Source organism: Branchiostoma lanceolatum, chromosome 18 (genome assembly GCF_035083965.1).
Source record: "Branchiostoma lanceolatum isolate klBraLanc5 chromosome 18, klBraLanc5.hap2, whole genome shotgun sequence".
NCBI lineage: Eukaryota > Metazoa > Chordata > Leptocardii > Amphioxiformes > Branchiostomatidae > Branchiostoma > Branchiostoma lanceolatum.
Genome location: NC_089739.1, coordinates 12971501 through 12993133, shown reverse-complemented (window position 1 = coordinate 12993133; position 21633 = coordinate 12971501). Strand labels below are relative to the sequence as shown.

The window sequence follows — 21633 nt, the reverse complement described above, 5'->3', positions numbered from 1 at the left end:
AGATGCCACCACGCTCCGTGCTTAGCATTAAAATCACCGGTAATGATAATAGTGTCAACATTTAAAGAAGCAGCTGTGAAGACAGAATTTTGGAAGGAGTCGATAAAACTATCAACGGTTTCTAAGTTTTGTCCAGGTGGCCTGTAATAGGCTGAAAAGAGAACACGGAATGTGCCGGGGAAAAGTTCAAGCCAGATGCACTCATCAGTCAAGGATTCCAGATCACAGCGACGTCTAAAGGCTATATGATCAGATACAAAAATCAAAACACCTCCACCGTGTCTATTTCTATCCCGACGAACTGGAGTTTGAAAACCGTCAAGCGAAATAGCTTCAGAATCGACAGTGCTACCAAGCCACGTTTCCGTGATAGCAATTATGTCAAGCTTAAACTTAACTGCCAAAGAAGACAGTTCATCCATCTTTGAACCGGCAACAATACTGTTTACATTTGCATGAAAAACATTTAAGGATTTGATTGAGTTAACCCTGGCAGGGCCTGGATTAGGATGAATATCCCCAGCTAGTAAAATGGATACAAATACAATAGAGACTAGCACAATTAAGAGGATTATGTCGAAATGTAAGATCACATTACACTTGCGTTGAAGTCTGATGGTAAGATTAGCAGAGAACATACCTATGACTGCCCTATATTGGACTAAATCTATAGACATGTTTCTATGTTCCCCTTCAGCAATTTAGTTTGGAATTTGTATGGTTGACTTGGAGTACCTGTATGTAAACATCGCTTTGCTACTAAGACATTGAAAGAAGTATAAACAACAAATAAGGTGACAAAAGTAAATGCAAACATAGTGTCACCATAATGAAAACATAACAAGAAATAACAACAAAACATAATGGTACAGAACATATTCCGAATGCGTGGGAGGCACAGAAGGCTCGTCATCTGCACCGCGAGGATAATTAATATAATCAGGCGAGACAGAGCCATTAACAACATTAGGTTTGCCTTTAATCATGTTAAATACAAGGAATAAGCACAGCAGGTCAAGGACAAGAAAGGAAATAACTTGTAAGTATACCTGAATAAAAGAAAACGATCGTCTATGGTCCTTTGATATCGATCAGTCATTTGACAAGTCCTCAAAACTGGCGAACGTCATCATCCGAGACAAACCGGATACCTGATAGACAGGTGTAGATTGTAAGTGACGTACTAGAACATCTGAGTTCCTGTTTGTAATCTAAAAAAGGTACTATCTTCTGTAGCAAAGTGCAACTCTGAAGCAACAACGGTAAAGCCTAACCACCCCTATATCGTAATGGCCCGCTCCTGAGGTGTTCCCACCAACCCGCGCATGCGCAGATAGAATAACTCTTGTTGTGCACACCAGACAGTCTCTTATGAACTTTGTGTTCCGAGGAAGTAAGACACGACAACTAACGTCCCAGGTAAGAACTTAGCGTAGCATCGTCCACGTTTTATGCTGTTGCTTAAGTTTTATCGGAGGGTCTGAATTCTTGATATTGCCATGCTCTAGATCTGTTGGGTTATTGTCTTTTTGCAATGGACAAACCATTCTACCTTATTTCGATGATTATGTTGAGTTTGGAAGCGCTGATTGGTTAAAGCATCCCAATTACAACTGAACAGACTATGAGATAGTCTGAAACTTAATTTTTTGTGTCAACAATTTGAAGAAAGCAATTTAGCTGAAGTTAACAAAATTGAGCAAATGTTTGGTCAGTTTACCTATTGCTCTATCTCAGTAAAATGGTTATTGTTTCCGAATAGGAACCAAGCGATCGCTCAGCCGCTGTATGGTAGCGATTAAACAAAAATTGTCGGGGATGATTACAAGTGACACTCTTTTATCGTTACTGTCTTCGAATAGTTTCCGCAAGAATCGCCCTCCCATTTTATTTATAAAAACATTACACGTGTCAGATCCCGTGGCCATCACGAGCGTATGCTGAGGTATCGTGGGAACAGTTAGGATTCGTTACGAAGTTTGCTTCTTTGGGCGAGGCCTGTGTCGGACGGTGTTTTTCGTTGTAATTAGAAAGGATACCTGACTAGTCGATTCTTCTAAACCCTTTTATGGGGCAAAGTATTGTCAAATTTTCATGCTCTTGCTTAAGTTTAAGCGAAAGTTCTGAATTCGTAGTGATGAAACATATTTTCTGCATCATAGCGCACTCTAAAACAACACAATAACGCCCAACCACCCCTATATCGCAATGGCCCGCTCCTAAGAAGTTTCCACCAACCTACGCGTGCGCTGATAGAATAACTCTTGTTACGCACATTAGACGGTCTTTTTTTTTACCTTTGTGTTCCAAGGAAGAAATACACGACAGCTAAACTCTCAGGTAAGGACTTAGCGTAGCATCGTCCACTTTTTATACTGTTGCTAATAACTTTTAACTAAGGTTCTTTGTTCGTAGTGCCTACATAATGTTGCCTGGCCCAGTTAGGTTATTGACTTTCTCCCTCTCCATCCACTTTTCTACCTCATTTCAATATTTTGGTTTTGAATAGCTGATTGCTTAAAGAATGTCAATTTGAAATGTCCAGGGAATTCTATGTCAGTAGTTCTATCAGCACTCCTTAGAAGTTAACAAGTGGTATATGATCGGTCAGTTCACCTGTTGCTCTATCTCAGTATAGGGACCGATTTTTCTAAATAGGAAGCAAGCGGAGTGCCCGAGATAAATCCAAAACAGTCGGGGAAGAACTTTATTTTCTCTGGTTTTAACAAGAATTGCCCTCCCATTTGATTGATAAACTAGCAGTGGTGCAGTTTTGGTGCAGTGTGCTCTCTGAGCAGAGGAGTGGCCATGGGTCCGGCTGGTTTTTGACGTGTTTTTAGGTGTTTTTGTCAGGCTTTCTATTTTGTCCCCTTTTCGTTATGTTTCCAACCGTGTGTTGGACAAAAATGCCTAAACTGAACACGTTAAAAACCAACCGGACCCACACATCTGCTTGGAGTGTAGTGAGACTGCCCTATCTGTTTATTTATGAGCCCCATCTGTTTATTTATACTTTTAGGCAAGGCCTAAATAATAATTTTGTTGACCTGTTTCGGGAACACTGTCACATGTCCCATTATGTAGTGGATTTATAAACTATCCTTACTAATTATGCAGGTTAGCTCCTGATTTGCATAATAAGTCATTGATTGTGTAAAGCACCATCTGAGCTCTCTACATACCAAACTTCACGACGATCTGTCGTACCCTTCTCAAGTTATTCATGTCCGAAGGTCAAAACAAAAACACCCACTGCAGTTCCAAACAAGACGCTAGGGAGCCCAAACTTACACAACTTACTTCCTGTGGTATGAACTATCTACGACATAAAAATCATGACCATAGCACTTTCAGAAAATATGTTCTAAAAATTTTGAAGCTCGGCTGCAGTACCTTTGGTACCCGCTAGAAGTCCCATTATCGAACTTGACCTTCCTTTCTGTAAACCCTACCCATCAACTGAATATCATACAGAAGCATCAACAGCTTCTCGAGTTATGTTGTCCACATACAAATACACATCCACACAAAGGCCGCTGCAGTACCAACGGAAAATGCCAGGGGAATCATTTTTGAACTTGACCTCCGTTTCCACAACATCTACACACCTACAAAAAATCATGAAAATTCATCAATGTTTCCGTCACTTTTTTTGCCTACATACAAACACACAAAAGTTAAAAGTCCGCTGCAGTACTGTTGAAAAACGCAAGGCGAACCATTTTCGAACTTGACCTTTCTTTGTACAACCACTACACACCTACCAAAAATCATAAAGATTCATCAAAGGTTTCTTGAGTTATGCTCTTGACATACATACAGACCCACCCAACAGCTGGCTCAACCAAAAACATAATCTTCCCCGAGTACTATAGTACTCGGCGACATTTTAAATTAGGTCAACGACCTACAGGATGAGTCTCTTGGACTGTCATGAGTTGGCAAACTATGCGACACAGCAAATTTTAATGGTATACCTTCTCTGAAATTCAGTTCGAAATTCAGTTCGAAATTTTCAAAATTCAACCCTCTGAGATGACAGTTCCTATATTTTGAGGATTTCAAAGTAAGACTCGAAGGCTGTCGATAACAGCGCTGACAAGTTCACTCAGACAAGTGAGAATGCATTAATCATTTTTTTTCGGCCACCGCTGAGTGTGTTTCTGCAGCGGCCTACGGACTTGTTATTTAGAGAAATTCTAACATTTTGTTTGATAAAGAGAACATTACTACATGTAGCTGGCAGAACGGAAAAGGGCCGTATACCTTACCGCGCAAGGTCTATAGTCGTTCTCGTATGTGGCAGCGTAGAAAACGTGTTTAGTGGAGAGCAGGTAAATCCCAACATCTGCTCAAAGATTACTCCAGTACTCTAGAAGACACGGTAGTAGTTTGACGCAGTAGTTCAGTGGGCCACGACGGTCGCCGGGTGCCAACTGAGATGCCGGCGGCGGAAAGCGCCTTCTGTCCCGTAGAGCGCCCGGCCTAACGACGATAGAGACTAGATTCCAGGTTAGCCCGAAGGCTAATTTGGCCATAGTTTAAAACCTTATTTGCAAACAAGGCCAAGCAAACTAGTGGTAAACTTAGTGTGTATACTTAATAACAGAGAAGGAAAATGAATTATATAAATGAATTAAGAGCGTAATGACAACTATTCTAAATCTATTTCTAACGACGATAAAGACTGAATCCCATGGAATCTTCGGGCATGGTTTTGCAACAAATCTATTATTGTAATTAAGAGGCACCCAGGGCATTTTATGAGACTTTAAAACCGGAAATATCCTTGTTGCTGTAATCTTATGAAATTTACAATTAATGCCACTGTATATCACATTTGCGTTCGGATTTCTTTTCCGAAGTGCTCAAAAACGGCACAAAAATCATCTACATGGTAATCTTTTAGTTTCACGCGCCTACTGTAAATACTGTAGATACCATAGCCCCGCTCACCTCCATCAAAACGTAGAAATGCAAAATTAAAACATAGAAATGCAAATATTTGACGGACATGCAGTCACGCTCTCATTGGTCGAACCGCTAATTGTGATGGACAGTCGGGACCAGCCTATTAGGGCTTGGATTTTATATACGTTCTCACCACACAACGACATCGTATCTTTGCTCCTTCAATGTCGATATGAAATGGTATAGTGTTATTGAAACTTACTATCTGCAGGAATAACTAGAAATTGGAGTTTTTTATTCAAGTTTCAAGCCTCATAAAGTGCTCTGGATGGTTGTCTAACAGGTGAAGAGATCAAAATGGAACGTCCGGCTGTTTCGCTGTTCGCAGTTTAGTTTTGCCAATTAAAGAAAACCCAAGCAATATTAGGGCCCGAAAATGAGATTTTTCTATTCATATAGTCATTTCTAAATGACGTCGATGTAATGTGAGAACTCAATAAAAATCGTCCCGGGTTTTTTGCCGGCTCGCGAAACTAAGGGAATCATCGGACGGCTCGTTTTTGCACGGTTTTAGAATGCTCAAAGTATGAAGTTATTACTCAAATGTGCTAGACATGTACAGTGTTAGTAGCCTTGCCCGTTTTTCCGTTTTTGTATGCTTGCCTTTTTCTATATTAAGATTGTGCGCTGCACAACGTAATCGAGCAATCGCTCGTCTCTGTTCGAAGTTATTTAGCATCCTTAAATATTTCTCTACCGCGAATCTGTCTTTAACAGTGCTGTATGTAGCCAGACGGTTGCTGGTCGTGATTTCATCCTTCCATTGTTCCATATTCTGCGTCACTATTCGTTTCTTGAACAGTGCAATGAACGCGTTTTTATTCCCTGTACTTTGATTGACCCGTGCTTCGCCCAACCCTATACTGAATGATCAACAACGTACATCACTTACCCAGGCTCCCCTGCCCACTTTTTCTAAATCACACAACATTTTGTAGCATTTCTTAGAATACCTATTGTCGTTCATTTCTAGTAATTTCAACCAAAATTTCACAATTCTAATTCGTCCCAGGACACCGAGGGGGTATATCCCGAGTTCACCCCTCACTGCCGCATTAGGTGTGGATTGCCCGACTCCTAAAAAGGATTTGCAAAATTTGTTGTGTAATATTTCTAGCTGATTGGCACCATGAAAGCCCCATAATTCACAGCAATACATCATGATCGGAAGGATAAGTGTATCGAACATTTTAAACGTCAAATCTGGAGGTAAGATACCAAATTTGGCCATATTCTTTTCCATAATGAATAAGGCCTTCGACGCCTGACCAGCTAAGGCGTCCTGTGTCCGAAACCATCTTCCACTTGAGGATACTAATATCCCTAAATACTTGTTTGTATTGACTACTTCTACCCTGTTTCCCTCATAAAACCACTTTTCATTTTTTCTTAGTGCCCCCCCCCTTTTCTGAAAACCATAACGTCTTTTTTTTCTTCGTTTACAGTTAATCCCCATTTGTGGCAATACGAATTTAGTGCATTCAGCGCCCGTTGTAAACCTACGACAGAGTCTGCACATACTGCGAGATCATCGGCAAACATCAAATTTAGTATTTCGGTGTCTTGAACCTGAATTCCCCTACATCCGTTTTCTTTTAAATGCTTAGACAGGTCACTTATAAAAAAAGCAAATAAAAAAGGGGATAATATACATCCCTGTCTAACTCCGCGATGGCATGTAAATGTCTCACTCATATCTCTATTTATTCTCACAAAGGATCTGACATCCTCATATAGAGCTTGCAGAATAACCGATATCTTTTTACTTATTCCTCCTCGTGCTAGTTTAAACCACAGGTGTGATCGATTAATACTATCGAACGCTTTAGAAAAGTCGATAAAAGCGACATAGAAGCGCCCTCTTTGTCTTGTAAGGTACTTTTGTGTTAAAGCATTTTAACAAAATAAGTTATCAATCACCCTATAGTTTTTTCTAAAACCCATTTGCGATTCATCGAACTTCTCTTCTTCCTGCATCCAGTTGTTTATTCGTTTTTCTAATACCGACAGGAAGATTTTACCAAAAATAGAGAGTAGTGTTAAACTTCTGTAATTATTCACTTTATCCCTCCGGCCTGATTTGAACAATGGGTGTATGATACCAACTGTCCATTGCTTTGGGAATATACCTAGGTTAAAACACTTGTTGAACAATATTTTCAGATAGGGCAGTAAAATTGGTATACTCTCGTGAAAAAATTCTGGTAACAGTTTATCAATGCCAGGTGATTTGCCAGGCTTAAGATTTCTCACACTGTTCATAATCTCGTCCTCTTTAATTTGACCGTGTCGTGTAATAGACTATCCAGTGGTTCATGAATATGCACATCGTCCTCACCCAAACTACCATAAAGTTCCTCGAAAAAGTTTGCAAACTCCTGGGCGCTAATGTTGCCTATCGTACTAACCCGTTTCCCCTTTATAAGTGACCAAAATTCTTTGGGTTCGCTATGTAAGTTTCTTAATTGAGTCCTAAGATTCGCTGCGTGTGCCCTACGTTTTGCCCTGACCAAAGCTTTATACTCCATCTTAGTTTGTTTAAAAACCTTCCAATTAAGGTCACTTCGTTCCCGCCTATACTTATGTAGTCTTTTACTCGCTTCATGTTTAGCACGTTTACATTCCTTATCAAACCAGTAATCATTTTTTTGATACCGAGCTTTTCCCTGATTTGACTGGATTAAGTCTCATGTTTGCGGCCGCCGTTTCCAAAGTTAGACCGATTTTCTCCACAACCAAATCTATTTCATTTCTTTCTAAGTCAGCCTCTATTTCCCTCAATAACGTTTGTACTGTTTGCCCCTGCAGTATGCTTCTGAAGTCTTGGGCTCTGTCCTGGTTCCACTTGTAACGGATCGTGATGGGATTTGAGCGTATGCTAGGCTCTGTCTGTGGTAGGGGACAATTTCCGGTCGGTACAGTAAAAACTAGTGGTAAATGGTCGGACTCTATTTTGGTTACCACACGAAAATCTGTAACCTTTTCAAACATACTATCTTTCACTAAGAGGTAGTCTACGACACTTTTCCCCGGCATCCCCTGTGTGGACTGTGTATGAGTTTGGATACTTGAGAAAATTGCCTATATCTTTGTCTGCAAACATCCGGCCGTTAGCAATCCTCAAACTTGTAGCTCTACACAGGTTAATCCAGTGATATCCAAAACTGTTTACATATGTATCTTGTGATGTCCTCTGGGATAGGGCCGTGTCAGACGTATAATTTGTTGGTAGAGGGATAAACCTGTCATCGTCCTCTTTCTCATCAATATAGTCACGCAAATTCCCAGTTCGTGCATTGAAATCTCCCATTAGTACATAATCACAATCATCTAATTTCGCTAAGTGCTGCGACAATTCAACTTCGTTTATTTGAAAAATGTCTTCCGTATCATGTACAGGCGAGCCCACAGGAGAAACGTATACTGTACCGATTAGTAGACTCATATCCCATTGAAAAAAGCCTTTGTCTAATACACACCAAATAATGTTCTTCGATTTGCTGGGGAGGCGACTAACCCCCTCCTTAATTTCTTCTCTAATACATAAAGCAATGCCCCCGGAATTTCTGATGGCTCTTTTACTTCTAATCCTGTTACTCGTATAAACCTCAAAACCATCAACTGAGAAGTCATCATTGTCGTTTCCCCATGTCTCTTGTAGGCCTATGATATCACATTCTTTTAGGAAGTTTACAAAGTCGTCATCTTCAAGTTTACTTTTAAGGCCATGTGCATTCCATGAAATAACTTTAATCATTCTATCGTGATCAGATAAAGGTGTAGATATTGAGACCTGTGTCTCGTCATTATAAGAAAGCAAAGCTGGTATCACAGTTCTTGGGCTAGTTTCAGGGGCTGTATCTGTTCCGCAGTTCTGTTTTTCCACCTGCTCGGTGGATTCCGTCGTCTGTGAAAAACCTGATTTGTCGATGGTGGGGCCCTCACCGCGTCCGCATACGATGTCCCTAAGTGCGTTCTCCCGTGCCGGTCACCTCTCAAATAGGCAATGATGTTCTTTGCAAGAAGAATTGTTCCATTCCTGTTGAGGTGGACGCCATCCGAACTGAGGTAGTGCGGCCCGATGTTATTGTTGTCTATGTAGACTAAGTCAGCCTCTATTTCCACGGTCGTCACATAAACTTGACACTCAATATGGCCGAACTGACCGGTATATGAACAGTGCGTTACCTTACATGATTCGTATTCTGAACACTTAAGAAATCCACGACTATATGTGTTACAATAAGAAGCTTACCTTGTGTGTCTTGTCGTATTTTAACAAGTATTTTTTAATTGTTGCGGATGTAATGAAGTAGTCGTTTTTAAATGAAATGAAATGAAATGTAATGTGTCTCGGCAATTCAGCTTAATAGCTGCTAAGAGATCATTGAAGAATAAACCAGTCTTATAGTGCCAGCCATTGTTTTTGCATACCTGTGCCACGCCCAGATTGATGCGACCTCTCCGTTCACTGTCGCCATTGGCTCGTTCGATTATTCCAGAGATCGCAATCCTTGGTACACCTGTCTGTTGGAGTGTCGCTGCCAGGTGATGGGTTTTGTTGATGATGACATGCTTTGGGTCATTGTTGTTATTTGTGCCCGCGTGTACGATCACTGTGGACGGGTTTGCGTCTCCCACGATTCTGAGAGCGGGAGAAAGTAATTCTTCAATTCGTGCTCCCCGGTGGGTGAAACACTTGACATTGTTAGCTCTTGACATTTTACTTCCCTTCAAGTGTTTAATCATAGAGTCACCTAAGATGACGTTTTTTTCAGGACCTTTCGATTTGTAAAATCTAGCCTGTTGTTACGTACTAATTTGATCGGCTTCTTTCTGTTCAGCTAGATCTTCACCATTTGTGGATTCAGGCTCCCCATGTTCTACGGTGATTTCCTGGAAAGGGGAGAAGCGATTTGAGGTTCTAATTTCGCCTTCTGTACTCATGTTTCTCACTTGTAGCCTTGTAGTACTTCTGTCACCTACTGTTTGCCATACAGACGAGGCATTTTGTTGGGTCGTGTTTCTCTCGTGTGGCTGGGCTTTATCTGTGTCTTTGAGAGACTTTACCTCTGTCTGGATCTGTACAATTGTATCAGTTAGTCGTTTCACGGTCTCAGGAAGACTTCTGCATGCTGCGCATATTCGGTTATTGTTATCCACCGATGTTATCAACGATTCACACAGAAGACAGTGATCAGTAGAAAGTTGTGTTCTCTCCGCATGTTTCTGTGGTTGTTCTTCCCAAATAGATAGTTCTGTTTGTTCTATGTTCTCGTCATTTACTGCTCCATCATTACTGGTAACACTGCCTCTTAATTTCCTCAATACACCTTTCTCACGCGGCCGACATGATAGAATGAAGACGAGGCCAATGAGGCAAAGAAGCAACAATAATGTACAGGTTTAGTTTTCCTCCTAAATCACATTAAGTTTTAAAATATGATATCCAAGTATCAATATTACAACTAATGCAATGTACAAAAAAGATGCAGCAATTTAGAGCCACGTTGACCGATCCCATAGTCTCCGCCCTCCTCTGTCAGAGCGTAGAGATGCAAAATAAAAACATAGAAATGCAAATATTTGACGGTCATGCAGCCACTTCCTCATTGGTCGATTCTCTAATCATCAGGTAATCATTGGCTAAACTGGTAATTGTGATTGACAGTTAGGATCGGTCTAATGTTTGCCACAAGGGCCTCGTTTTCATTCTATCATGGCCGCCGCGTGAGAAAGGTCCATTTAGCCATCAGCTGCTCGTGTTCTAGTTCTTCTATCACTTGTTCGTTTGTCAGAGTTTCTTTTACTTGTTCCAACTCGTCATATTCTTTCTCCATGAGTTTGCGCAATTTTTCAGTCATGTCACATTTAGCTTTCCTTTGGTCATCTGGCTCTACCACCCCCCTCCTTCCTAGTTCCAGTCTAAGTTCAGTTAATTTCAATTTGGGCAGAAGAGACAAGGCCACATCTCTGCTGAACCCACAAAGATCCACCTGACTCCACATTTCTATAGTCAATTTTGCGGCTGACGAATAAATTGGAACGGGCTTACCAATATTTTCGTGCACCTTACTGTTGTGTGGATTACGGCTCATTTACAGCTTCTGGCCGAAGTTCAGGATTCGATGAGTGGGAGAATTGGCGACAGTGACGATAATTAGTTCAGTAAGATTTCCCGCCGACTGTAACAGAGAGGGGGAGGGCGCCAGAAACAAGTATACACACAGCAATGCCTATTACTGCCGAATAATCTGTAGCTAAATGCCGAATATTCTTAGATCTTAGATTGATCGAAATAGATCGAGACTTACCTGCGAGGGCTCCTTAATAGGAGCCCGCTGCGGTTTTCCGCTTGAGGACAGACAGCTCTTTCTTTTCTTTCAAAGAGTCTTTGTCTTTGTCTTCGGTCTGCTTGTGTGACGCAGCTACTTGAACCAGCTCCAAAGTACTCCAAATCTGGCCCAACATCTTCTTATGTCGGCTTAAACAACGTCTCAGCTGTTCATAGAAATTTTACAGTTGATAATGGTTTGTCATTTCAACAAAAAGTAGGTAAAAAGCCAGTTTTTGTACAGTAAGATCGGGAGCTACAGATTTCGCCTCCTCACAGCAAGGGATCATGGGTATCTTTGGGTGCCTTTGAAATACCCGAATCTAGCGTAGCACGAATATGATTGTGTATCATATATATATATCATGGATCTATTAGGACTACATTTATCTTTATGGATTTCAATCTCTACTGTCATATTCATGTATTAGATTAGTTTCTTCAAAATTGTTAGATTCATGAATAGTTCAATTGTCATGTTGCTAGAGTCTATGTTACAAGTTGCCATACATTGTATACCTGTTGCGCAACAAAGTTCTTTTTTTCTTCTTCTGTGTAATCTCTAATTTGTTACATTTTGTCTGACCCTTACCGCCTCCCTCCAGCAGTGAGTGTCATCCTGTTTAGTTCCAGGCTGTGACGTCAGCAAACTGTTTGGTGAAGGTAGAGCCTGGAACTAAACAGGATGACACTCAGGCAAGCCTCCTGCATGGCCCCAATGGAAAAGTAGCCTGCACGCAGATTCGCGAGTTATTCATGCAAAATAAAGGGTCAAAGAAAAACAAATGAACATGTAATCTCTGTGACCTTTCACGAATTATTCAATTCATGGCCATTTAGACATTTCCCATTCATCGTTTTCGGCAGGCGTCATCTGATTGAGGCTAATCTGCCCGATCAAAGGTTTTTAACTGGAGCCGATTGCGCATGTGATGTATTAAAGTTGACTTTTTCACCTTCCACTTAGGTCGGAATCCAGTGCAGAAGTCTTTCTTTCGAGGCAGCAAGGAGGTTTTAACCTGTTGAGGACAGTAGCGATGGGGTTTATACTTAAGGATATGATCGGCGTGGTTCTGCTGTTTGTGGTGTCGCTTATCGCCAGGTTGTTGAGCGTGGTTCGGCTGATTTTCCCGCCAGGCAAGAAGTCGGTGTCGGGCGAGATCGTGCTGATCACCGGGGCGGGCAGCGGGCTCGGCCGCGGCATGGCGCTCAGCTTCGCCCGCCTGGGGGCCACCATCGTCGCCTGGGACATCAACAAGGAGGCGAACGAGGCGACTGTGCAGATGATCCGGGAGGAGGGAGGGAAGGCGTCCGGCTTTGTGTGCGACTGTAGCAAGAGGGACGACATCTACAGGGCCGCGCAGGAGGTCAGTGACTGGGCGGGGGCGTGGGAGCACTACTCTTCAAGCAGAGGAGTGGGTCCGGCTGGATTTTGACGTGTTTTTAGGCGTATCGTCGGGCTAAGTTTCTATCTTGTCACGTTTTCCTTATGATGCCAAGCCATGGAACAAAATAGAAAGCCCGACAAAACGCCCAAAACATGTCAAAAACCAGCCGGACCCGTCCCTCTGCTTGGAGAGTACGGATACACTGCCTTGTCGCCAGTTGTGATCTCCAAGCAGATGTTGGGATCAAATCGTAAATGTTTTCGGAGGCCGAGTTTCTACCTGCAAAAACGGGACGGTTTTAAATCCCAACATCTGCTCAAAGATTACCCCAGTATACTCAAGAATACACAGTAGTAGTTTGACGCAGTAGTTCAGTGGGCCACGACGGTCGCCGGGTGCCAACTGAGATGCCGGCGGCGGAAAGCGCCTTCTGCCCCGTAGAGCGCCCGGCCTAACGACGATAGAGACTAGATTCCAGGTTAGCCCGAACTTCCCCCGAAGGCTAATTTGCAAACAAGGCCAAGCAAACTAGTGGTATACTAAGTGTGTATACTTAATAACAGAGAAGGAAAATGAATTATATAAATGAACGAGAGTTAAGTATTTGTGCTACATATACTTTTACTATGTTAGTTTAGCGATTACGGGGTCTTTTTATATTAAATATGAATTGGTATTGAATTTTTCTTTTTATTTGAGTTGAATGTGTAATAGTTGTGTGCCGATTTTTGAAAAATAGAGAGAACGCTAGCGACCCCAAAAACACTCCTCCAAATGAAAAGGTATGGCTACCCTGCGACGTCACAAAATCAAGATGGCGGCCACCGCACATGTCAACATGGTGTTACATATTTGCATTTATAAGTTTGTATTATTTTACAATACTTGAAGTTACAATTACAATTAATTGATAAGTTTGCTATGGTCGTCTAACAGGTGAAGAGCAGCGTGGGTCACGTGACCATCCTGATCAACAACGCTGGGATCGTGACGGGCCGGAAGTTTCTGGACTGCCCTGATGACCTCATCCAGAAAACCATGGACATCAACACCAACGCGCACTTCTGGGTGAGAAACAATCGTTGTACAAGCTTACAAAAGTTGGTCTCACTGTGATTGCTCTCAGATAGGCTTCTTGCTTCAAATCATGTAATCTTGCTTTTAAAGACTCATACCTATCATTACCTTCAAGAAAGAAGAACACTTTGCAGCTGTGAATGATTGATTAATCACTGAACTGGAGTTGTGCTGAGCTGTAAATCATCTCTATCTGTGGCTTTTGTTCGCCACAGCATGCTATCGAAAAAGAAATTTATGCCTGCCTGCCCGCCTACATGTTATCTGCACAACGAGTGAATTCCTTGGCTCCAAAGGGTGTGGAGGTTCGAAGGCTCCGCTCGGGCACAGCATGAGCATTGATCCTTTCTGATGGAGCAACCTCGGGCGTCAAACCTTCACACGTAACAGAACCCAACAAATTTAAACTTATCGAGACGACTAGGAGTGATCCGATGTGCTTGGCTAAAAACGCCACGTTGGGCATGAAACAACGTGAAACATATGACTGTTTTGTTCTTTTTTTAGCATGCAATAAAATGTATTGTCATCGTCATTTATACTGAAAGTCCGCCGGCCGTGGTCATATAACTGTTAATGGTTATGGCAATGAGAAATTCAGAGACGTAATGACCCCCCCCCCCCCCAAGAATACCCTCTCCCAAAACAATGATGTATAAGGACGGATGTGACGTATTCCGGATTATTCTTTCTCCACAAACCATCAAAGTTTTCTTCCCCCACTTGTTTGAACAGAACAGTGGTAATTATGCAAATTAACCATACGGATTAGCGGAATATGCAAATTAACCTTCTCTATCCCCCAACAGACCACCAAGGCGTTTCTACCCTACATGTTGGAACAGAACCACGGTAAATGTGCAAAGCAACCATATGCAAATTAACCACATGTAAATGAACCCCTCTACCCCCAATAGACCACCAAGGCGTTTCTACCCCACATGTTGGAACAGAACCACGGTAAATGTGCAAAGCAACCATATGCAAATTAACCATATGCAAATTAACCCCTCTACCCCCAACAGACCACCAAGGCGTTTCTCCCCCACATGATGGAAAAGAAGCATGGACACTTGGTCAGCATCGCGGGTGCCGCTGGGCTGGCCGGGATGGCCGGGCTGGCCGACTACTGCAGCAGCAAGTTCGGTGCCGTTGGATTCGCAGACTCTATCAGGGTGAGGCTGGTAACTTCCATACATGCTGGAAGACTGATTATCAGTCATTCGTAAATAGTTTAATCAGGTTGGTGCGTACCTAAACGTAACATCAGGTACAGGTACACGTACAGGTACCCGAGGTTTAGGTACAGGTCCGGACCTGGACCTGGACCTGGACCTGAACAATTTGAAAAATTGACGTGTTTTTCTGAACTTCTTTAATATGACAGGAACATGAATAAATGTTTTCAACTTGTTAGTATCTTTATTCAAAGAACATAACTAGGTTTCCCGCCAAACTCCCTTGGCCTTGCTATCAAAGCTCCCGGCCTGCCTGAATGATATGTTGCATGTTAGTTCAATGTGTCACTTTGGTCAAGTTTGGTGTTGCACGAGGCTATGAGGTCAGGAGATCAGTCACAAAATAAGCACATACCTGGTGGAAATTTATATTGGTGCAGTACCGGTACTTGATGATCCGGTATTTTGGGACCTGTACCTAATCAATTTTTACGGTACAGTACCGGTACACACTATTGGTGAATCGTCATCATCAACTATCGGCCTTTATCAGCCGGGACCAGACTCCGGATCGAATCCGGGAAGGGTATCCTTGTCGGAGCTGCACCGTCTTTTGGAAGAGACGTAAAACGGGGGTCCCGTGTTCAAGGAGATGCCTCGAGCGCGTTACAGCCTCATTACTCAGAAATGGGTACCTGGCTACTGGCTGTAATAATACAAATTACAGGTTTGCGTAGCAAAACCTTTGTTGGATCCGTTGGCATGTGTGGTGGCGACCATCTTGATTTTGTGACGTCGCAGGGTAGCCATACCATTTCATTGGGAGGGGTGTTTTTTGGGGTCGCTAGCGTTCTCTCTATTTCTAACAAATCGGTACACAAATATCACACATTCAACTCAAATAAAAAGAAAAATTCATTACCTAGTACCTCTTCATATTTATAAAAAGACCCCGTAATCGCTGAACTAACATAGAAAACCTTAAGTATATGTAGTACAAATACTTTACTCTAGTTGGTGAATAAAACAAACATATTTTTATTCTCTTCCGCAGCACGAGGTGAAACAGCATGGCGTCCACGTGACCTGCGTGTGTCCGGCTTACATCAACACCGGGATGTTCACTGGGGCAGAACTCAGGTGCGTGGTGCTCTTAAAGGAAGGTAAAGCAGTTTTATCCCCCGAAAATCAGTCTATTTACTCATTTCTATACACTTTAGTTCAAAGAATACTATGATCAATCACAATGTATAGTACTCTATCCGAAACGACCCATGGCTACACTCCATTAGAAGGTTAAGGTATGGGCAAAAAGCCCGGAGTGTCGCCGGAAGGGTCGCTGAACGGTCTCATGACAAAGAAGAACGAGGGCGGGTGGGTGGGTGCTAGATTCGCCGAACTTTCTTTACCTTACCCCACAAGGCTCATTCACAGCGCCCACCTAAAAATAAGCTACCCGTCTTATTCGATCGGATACGTCTAATCCTGGCGACAGTAAATATAAAATCCCTCCTCAGCACCTGGAACTAGCCAACTCGACCTCCAAACAGGCTAGGAACGAAAACCAACTACCCCTGAGTCCCTCCCGAGCCCCCCCCCCCCCCCGGCCTGCAACTCTCTTCTTCTCTATTACTCCCCTACGGTTCTGTGGACTGGTGATAGAGTACAGGTGGTTTGTGAGGTCACGTGGACTGCTTCCGATCAGGTGTCGCCTCTTAATGACGCGAAACCCGGTCAGAAGCGCCCAAGTGTCTCACTTAGAATAGTGACGTTCATTATGCACGTCGTTGTGATGTGAGAACAGACAGAAAATCGTTGAGCTATCGGCACGCCTGGGGGAGCAACCATTTTTCAAATCTCCCGAGCGCGGTCGAACTTTGCCGATGCGTCCCAAGCGCTTACGGGGATTTGATCAAATGCGTTGCCTAAAACACACGTTCCTTTGTCTCTCCTGAGCCTTCATTTTCCTGACTGGTGTAGAAAACTCACGAGGTCGCCCAGGTGGACATTTTCTCGTTGTTTTACGGGAGAACACCAGCGGCAAGACACGCCACCGGAATTTACCGAAACCTCGCCGAAGACTGACGGCAAAAAAACGATTGAGTTGCGCGATTTAACTGGAGTTTTTGTGGCCTTGCGAAAGTAAGAGGATCGTCATTAGGCTCGTTTTTGCGTGGTTTTAAAGCTAAAAGTATGAAGTTATTACTCAAATATGCTAAACAGTGTTAGTAAATGTCAGTGCCATAAAGATTTCAGCATTTATTCATTTCCATTTTTTGGCCATAAAACTGCTTTACCTTCCTTTAAGTTATGTCTTTCCAACGACCCATCGCCAACTTATCCTCTTTGGAAAAAAGCCCCGCAAGAGTAACAAAACAGTTCACCACTCTATGCATGTGGGGGGCTTAAGAAATATCTGTAAATGCAGAAATGTTTGCGTTGGTTTTATGTTCGCGGTTTTCGCGGCGACCGTTTCACCGCGAACTTAACCCTATCCAGACTGGGGGGGGGGGGGCTAAAAGTGCCCGCGCCAACTTTGACATCGTATAATTGCCGAACGACATATGCTAGGACCACCAAATTCGGTGACTTTTCCTAAAATTTAGTTGACAATAACATTATGAAAATAGTATAAGTTTATCATTTTTCGTGTTGCCATGGCAACGGGTTTCTGAAAGGCATTTTATGCAAAAATCACAGATTTATTTAAAACAATGATATTTCTTAGGATTTCTTGCTCAACCACACTACTTTTCTTACATGTATGGTATCATATGTAAGAAGATGTAACTTTCGTGATTTAATATTCATAATTTATGCTAATTTGATGACGTCATCGGTCAAAATCCAAGATGGCGGACCATTACACTACTTTAGGTATCAACAGGCTTTTTCGCCTTTAAAATCGTCACTACGTGGCATTTTCTTTACCAGAAACATTTAGATTAACGTTTCTAGTCTATTTTTAGTGTTTTTTGGGTCATAAGTGGAAAAAAAAGTATTTTTGAAAATTTCAAAATGGCCGATCCAAGATGGCGGATCCCAAGGGGTCACTAACAATACGTGACGTCATCTAATGACGTCATTTTGACGTCAACGTAGTTACCATTCCCGTAATATGTCTTGGCATACCTTAAAATCAACAACACATACTATTTTGTTTAATACCTTTAGATTTTACGGGAATTCCCTATTTAGCCAATAAAATCACATCAATGACGTCATTATTACGTCATATTACGTCATAACGTCACCAAAATTCTAGGAATTATAAAACTTTACATGAACATCACTCCCTACAAATTTGGGAATGATACATCATACCGTTCAGAAGTTATGAGGGGGGGGGGGGGGGCGAATGATCCCCCCCCTCCCCCCCGTCCCAGATATCCCAAAAAAGCCCAGTCTGGATAGGGTTAAAACCACCGCAAACATTTCTCTGATACTGTAGCAGTATGTGACTATATAGCGCTGCCACGAACTTAAAACCACCACGAACACTCTCTTTTTGCCCTAGCGCGAAATAAAAACCACGCCAACTTAAATGCATTTAAAGTTTACAGTAATACACTTGAAAACAAGTTTTTTGCGGCTTGTCCGGTCCTCTGTCCTTACCCGTTGCCTCATTACGTTGTACGGTAAATGCACTTAAGTTCGCGTGGTTTTTATTTCGCGCTAAGGCGAAAATGGAGTGTTCGCGGTGGTTTTAAGTTTGCGGGAGCACTCTAGTCACATACTGCTACAGTATTGGACAAAAATGTTCTCTTTGGTTTTAAGTTCGCGGTGAAACGGTCGAACATAAAACCACCGCGAACATTTCTGCATTTAAAGTATTTGTTTAGTATTTTGCCACGATTATGTTAATCAACTTTCCATTGTCACATGTATAGCTCATATGCTTTTACCATGTAATTGCCATTAGCCTTCGATCATGGACTTGCAAAATAAACTTTACAAAGAACGAATTATTCCCATATATCATGTCATCTAAAACTATGATGTAATTGAAAAACCATGTAAATTTGTGTACACATGCTTCAAGAAGAGAGACTCGGAAACGCTGTACATTTAGATGGAATATAACAGAATGTTCCTTTTCTTGTTATATTTCACTCCCCATGGCAAACACCCCAGACGTTTTTTTTCTCACTTTTTTGGAAGAGGTCTTAAAAACATTTCTATGGAGGTTTTTTGGGGTATTTATAGGCAAAAATTACATTTTGGGCTGCTGTGCGGCCGTTCTAGTTCTTCAATTATGTTATCTAATGCATTAAGCCCATGTTGGGCATGAATATGCAATAAAGTTCATTGTCATTATACCAGGGAGGTGGCGATGCTGCAGACAGATCACGTGGTGCAGCAGATCGTGGATGCGGTTCTGAGGAACCAGTTCTGGCTGGTTCTGCCGCGAACTGTCGCCATTCTAAGCGGTATTCAGGGGTGAGTTTCTAGTATAACCTTCGCCAAGAAAGCTGTGTTGCGTTTGTATGTATGTATGCATGTATGTGTGTGTGTGTGTGTGTGCGTGTGTGTGTGTGTGTGTGTGTGTGAGTGCGTGTGTGTGATTATGTGTGTATGTGTATGTGTATGTGTAAAACCAGCATAACCCGAGAAGGCCTCGATTTATAGTGGTCCCGAGTTCGAATCGTGTCATGTCACCGATCTTGTGTCCTTGGGAAAGGCACTTTACACGACTTTCCTCACTCCACCCAGGTGTAAATGGGTACCTGACTTCGGTTGGGGAAGGTCGTATTGAGGTCACCTGGTGGCGCCGAATGGCAGCCGCCCAGACCCTTGCGACAGTTCCACAAAAATGCAAGTGTGGATAAAATATGTATATGTTGTGTATTATGTGAAACCTGCATCAATTCAGCACTAGAAAGGCTGCCATTGCGGGTAATTTCTGACCAATAAAAAACATTATTATTATTATTGATTGTATTGTACGTAGGTCCTAATGAGACCTCCGAAAGATTAGAGTGTAAGGACTGTAGTGAAATTTCCGGTTTCGATACCTCATGTTCTGGATATGCTATGGTCGTGATTCTTGAGTGGTACATAGCTCTTTGGAGGGGGATTAAGTCGTGAAGGTTTGGGCCCCCTTGTTGCAGTTGATGTTTTTTTAAACCTTCTTTATGATTTTAGCTGGCTCTCTAGAGCTCTCCAAATGATATATTAAAGCAGGCTGAAGGTCTCGTTCCTGTATCACTCCGAGAATAGAATCCGTACCCCAAAAAATGAACGGCTGCATGAACGTGTGTCTATATCAGTGGGAAATTCCCTTTTAGCCAGCCCGACTGATGTCAGGCGTCAAACTGATGAAAGCTTGTTTGTAACTAAAAAAATGAGCAGGTAAAGTTCGGCAGCCGCGCGCGAGGTCGGACGTGTACACCCCGGCATTATGCGCAATGCGGTCATGCGCTTTCAGCTGGAAAAGTGCCTTTTTGGGGGTGTAGCTAAGTGCAGTTTGTAATTGCTATTAAAAGAGATTGTATGTAGTGAAACTGTCGGTAATTTTTTGACATGATCTATGATCTAGGGTTAATGTTCTCAACATGAAATGAATAACATTGGTTCATTTTTTATAGCTTCATTACGAACGCGCCCATGTAAAACACGTATTATAACATGTAAGCCTATGGGGCGAAATAACTCATGAATGAGACCCGAAGGATAACTCTTTACTCAAGATATGTTTTGTGTTTTATGAGGTTTTGATCGGTATGTGACGTGGGAAATTTGACATAAGTACAAAGCTTTGATCGTGAGTATGCCGTGACGGGGGCCGATACCAACTTCTAACCACCTTTGACCCGTTGCTCACGTCACACTTCCGGTAGGTCACGTGTTCTGAGGTATCAGGCCTAAGACCGTAGAACAGGGCTGTCTCCAGCTTTAATTTTTTTCCGTCCCACTCATTTTTTTTTCATTTTCAATTGATTCTGTCATTCTAAGCTTACAAAAATGCATTTTCATCCGTTTTAGGTCATGAAATTGATATTTTTTGGACGGACAGGGTTGAATTTTTTTCCGTCCCAAGAAGCAAATTTCCGACCTAGGGCGGAAGGACGGGCCCTGGAGACAGCCCTGCCGTAGAATGAAATATTTCGCCCATTCGTTGTTTTTTCTTCGGATGATTAAAAGATTGCCTTGGAGAAGTGGCAAAATTGTTTAGAATTGACGAAATGTCTTTGTATTGTTCCAGTATGGGGCCGACGCCCATCGCCGACCTCGCTCAGAAGGTCATCAACCTGCACGGGTCCATGGACAACTTTACCGGTCGTCAAGGCAACAAGAAGACCAACTGACAACTACCGTCCAAATGGTGGAAACAGGGGGGAAATGATGACACTAATAAGTAGGTTAATTTGCAAGTCCGTACCCCGATGGCTAATGGACCATAAGCTACGCCCCTTGTTCTATTTCGAACACCTCTCTCAAAAACAGCGCTTGACGGGCAAAAATGGCCGCAACATTAAGAAAAAAGTATGCATACAGTACTATAGAACATAACAATGATAACAAGGGACTATACCAGTAAGAACTACTACGGCATACAATTTGAGCTTTTGGGGTTTTACTCCTTTTCTTGCAGGTAATAAAACTGTACGATGTGCAAGACAATAGATTGTAGCTGTGTTTACTTTTAGAGCATGCTACATACTTTAAGTTGTTCTAACTTGTT

At 42.3% G+C, this 21633-nt stretch overlaps 2 protein-coding genes across 3 annotated transcripts in view; one reads left to right on the top strand and one right to left on the bottom strand.

Moving 5' to 3' along the window:
- The window catches only part of LOC136424006 (mediator of RNA polymerase II transcription subunit 16-like), a 58555-nt gene that overhangs the window by 31836 nt on the left and 5086 nt on the right, over positions 1-21633 (bottom strand). The window lies entirely within an intron of this gene.
- Positions 1382-21326, top strand: LOC136424168 (epidermal retinol dehydrogenase 2-like). Of its 2 annotated transcripts, none has more exons than XM_066412673.1 (7): positions 1382-1419; positions 12273-12672; positions 13630-13761; positions 14796-14945; positions 16003-16088; positions 19272-19388; positions 21154-21326. In XM_066412673.1, exons 2-7 carry the CDS (start codon positions 12343-12345, stop codon positions 21254-21256), a joined length of 918 nt encoding a protein of 305 aa, XP_066268770.1. In that variant the 5' UTR covers positions 1382-1419; positions 12273-12342; the 3' UTR covers positions 21257-21326. The 2 variants fall into 2 exon arrangements, with proteins under 2 accessions (XP_066268770.1, XP_066268769.1); XM_066412672.1 differs by lacking the exon at positions 1382-1419 and adding an exon at positions 9791-9892.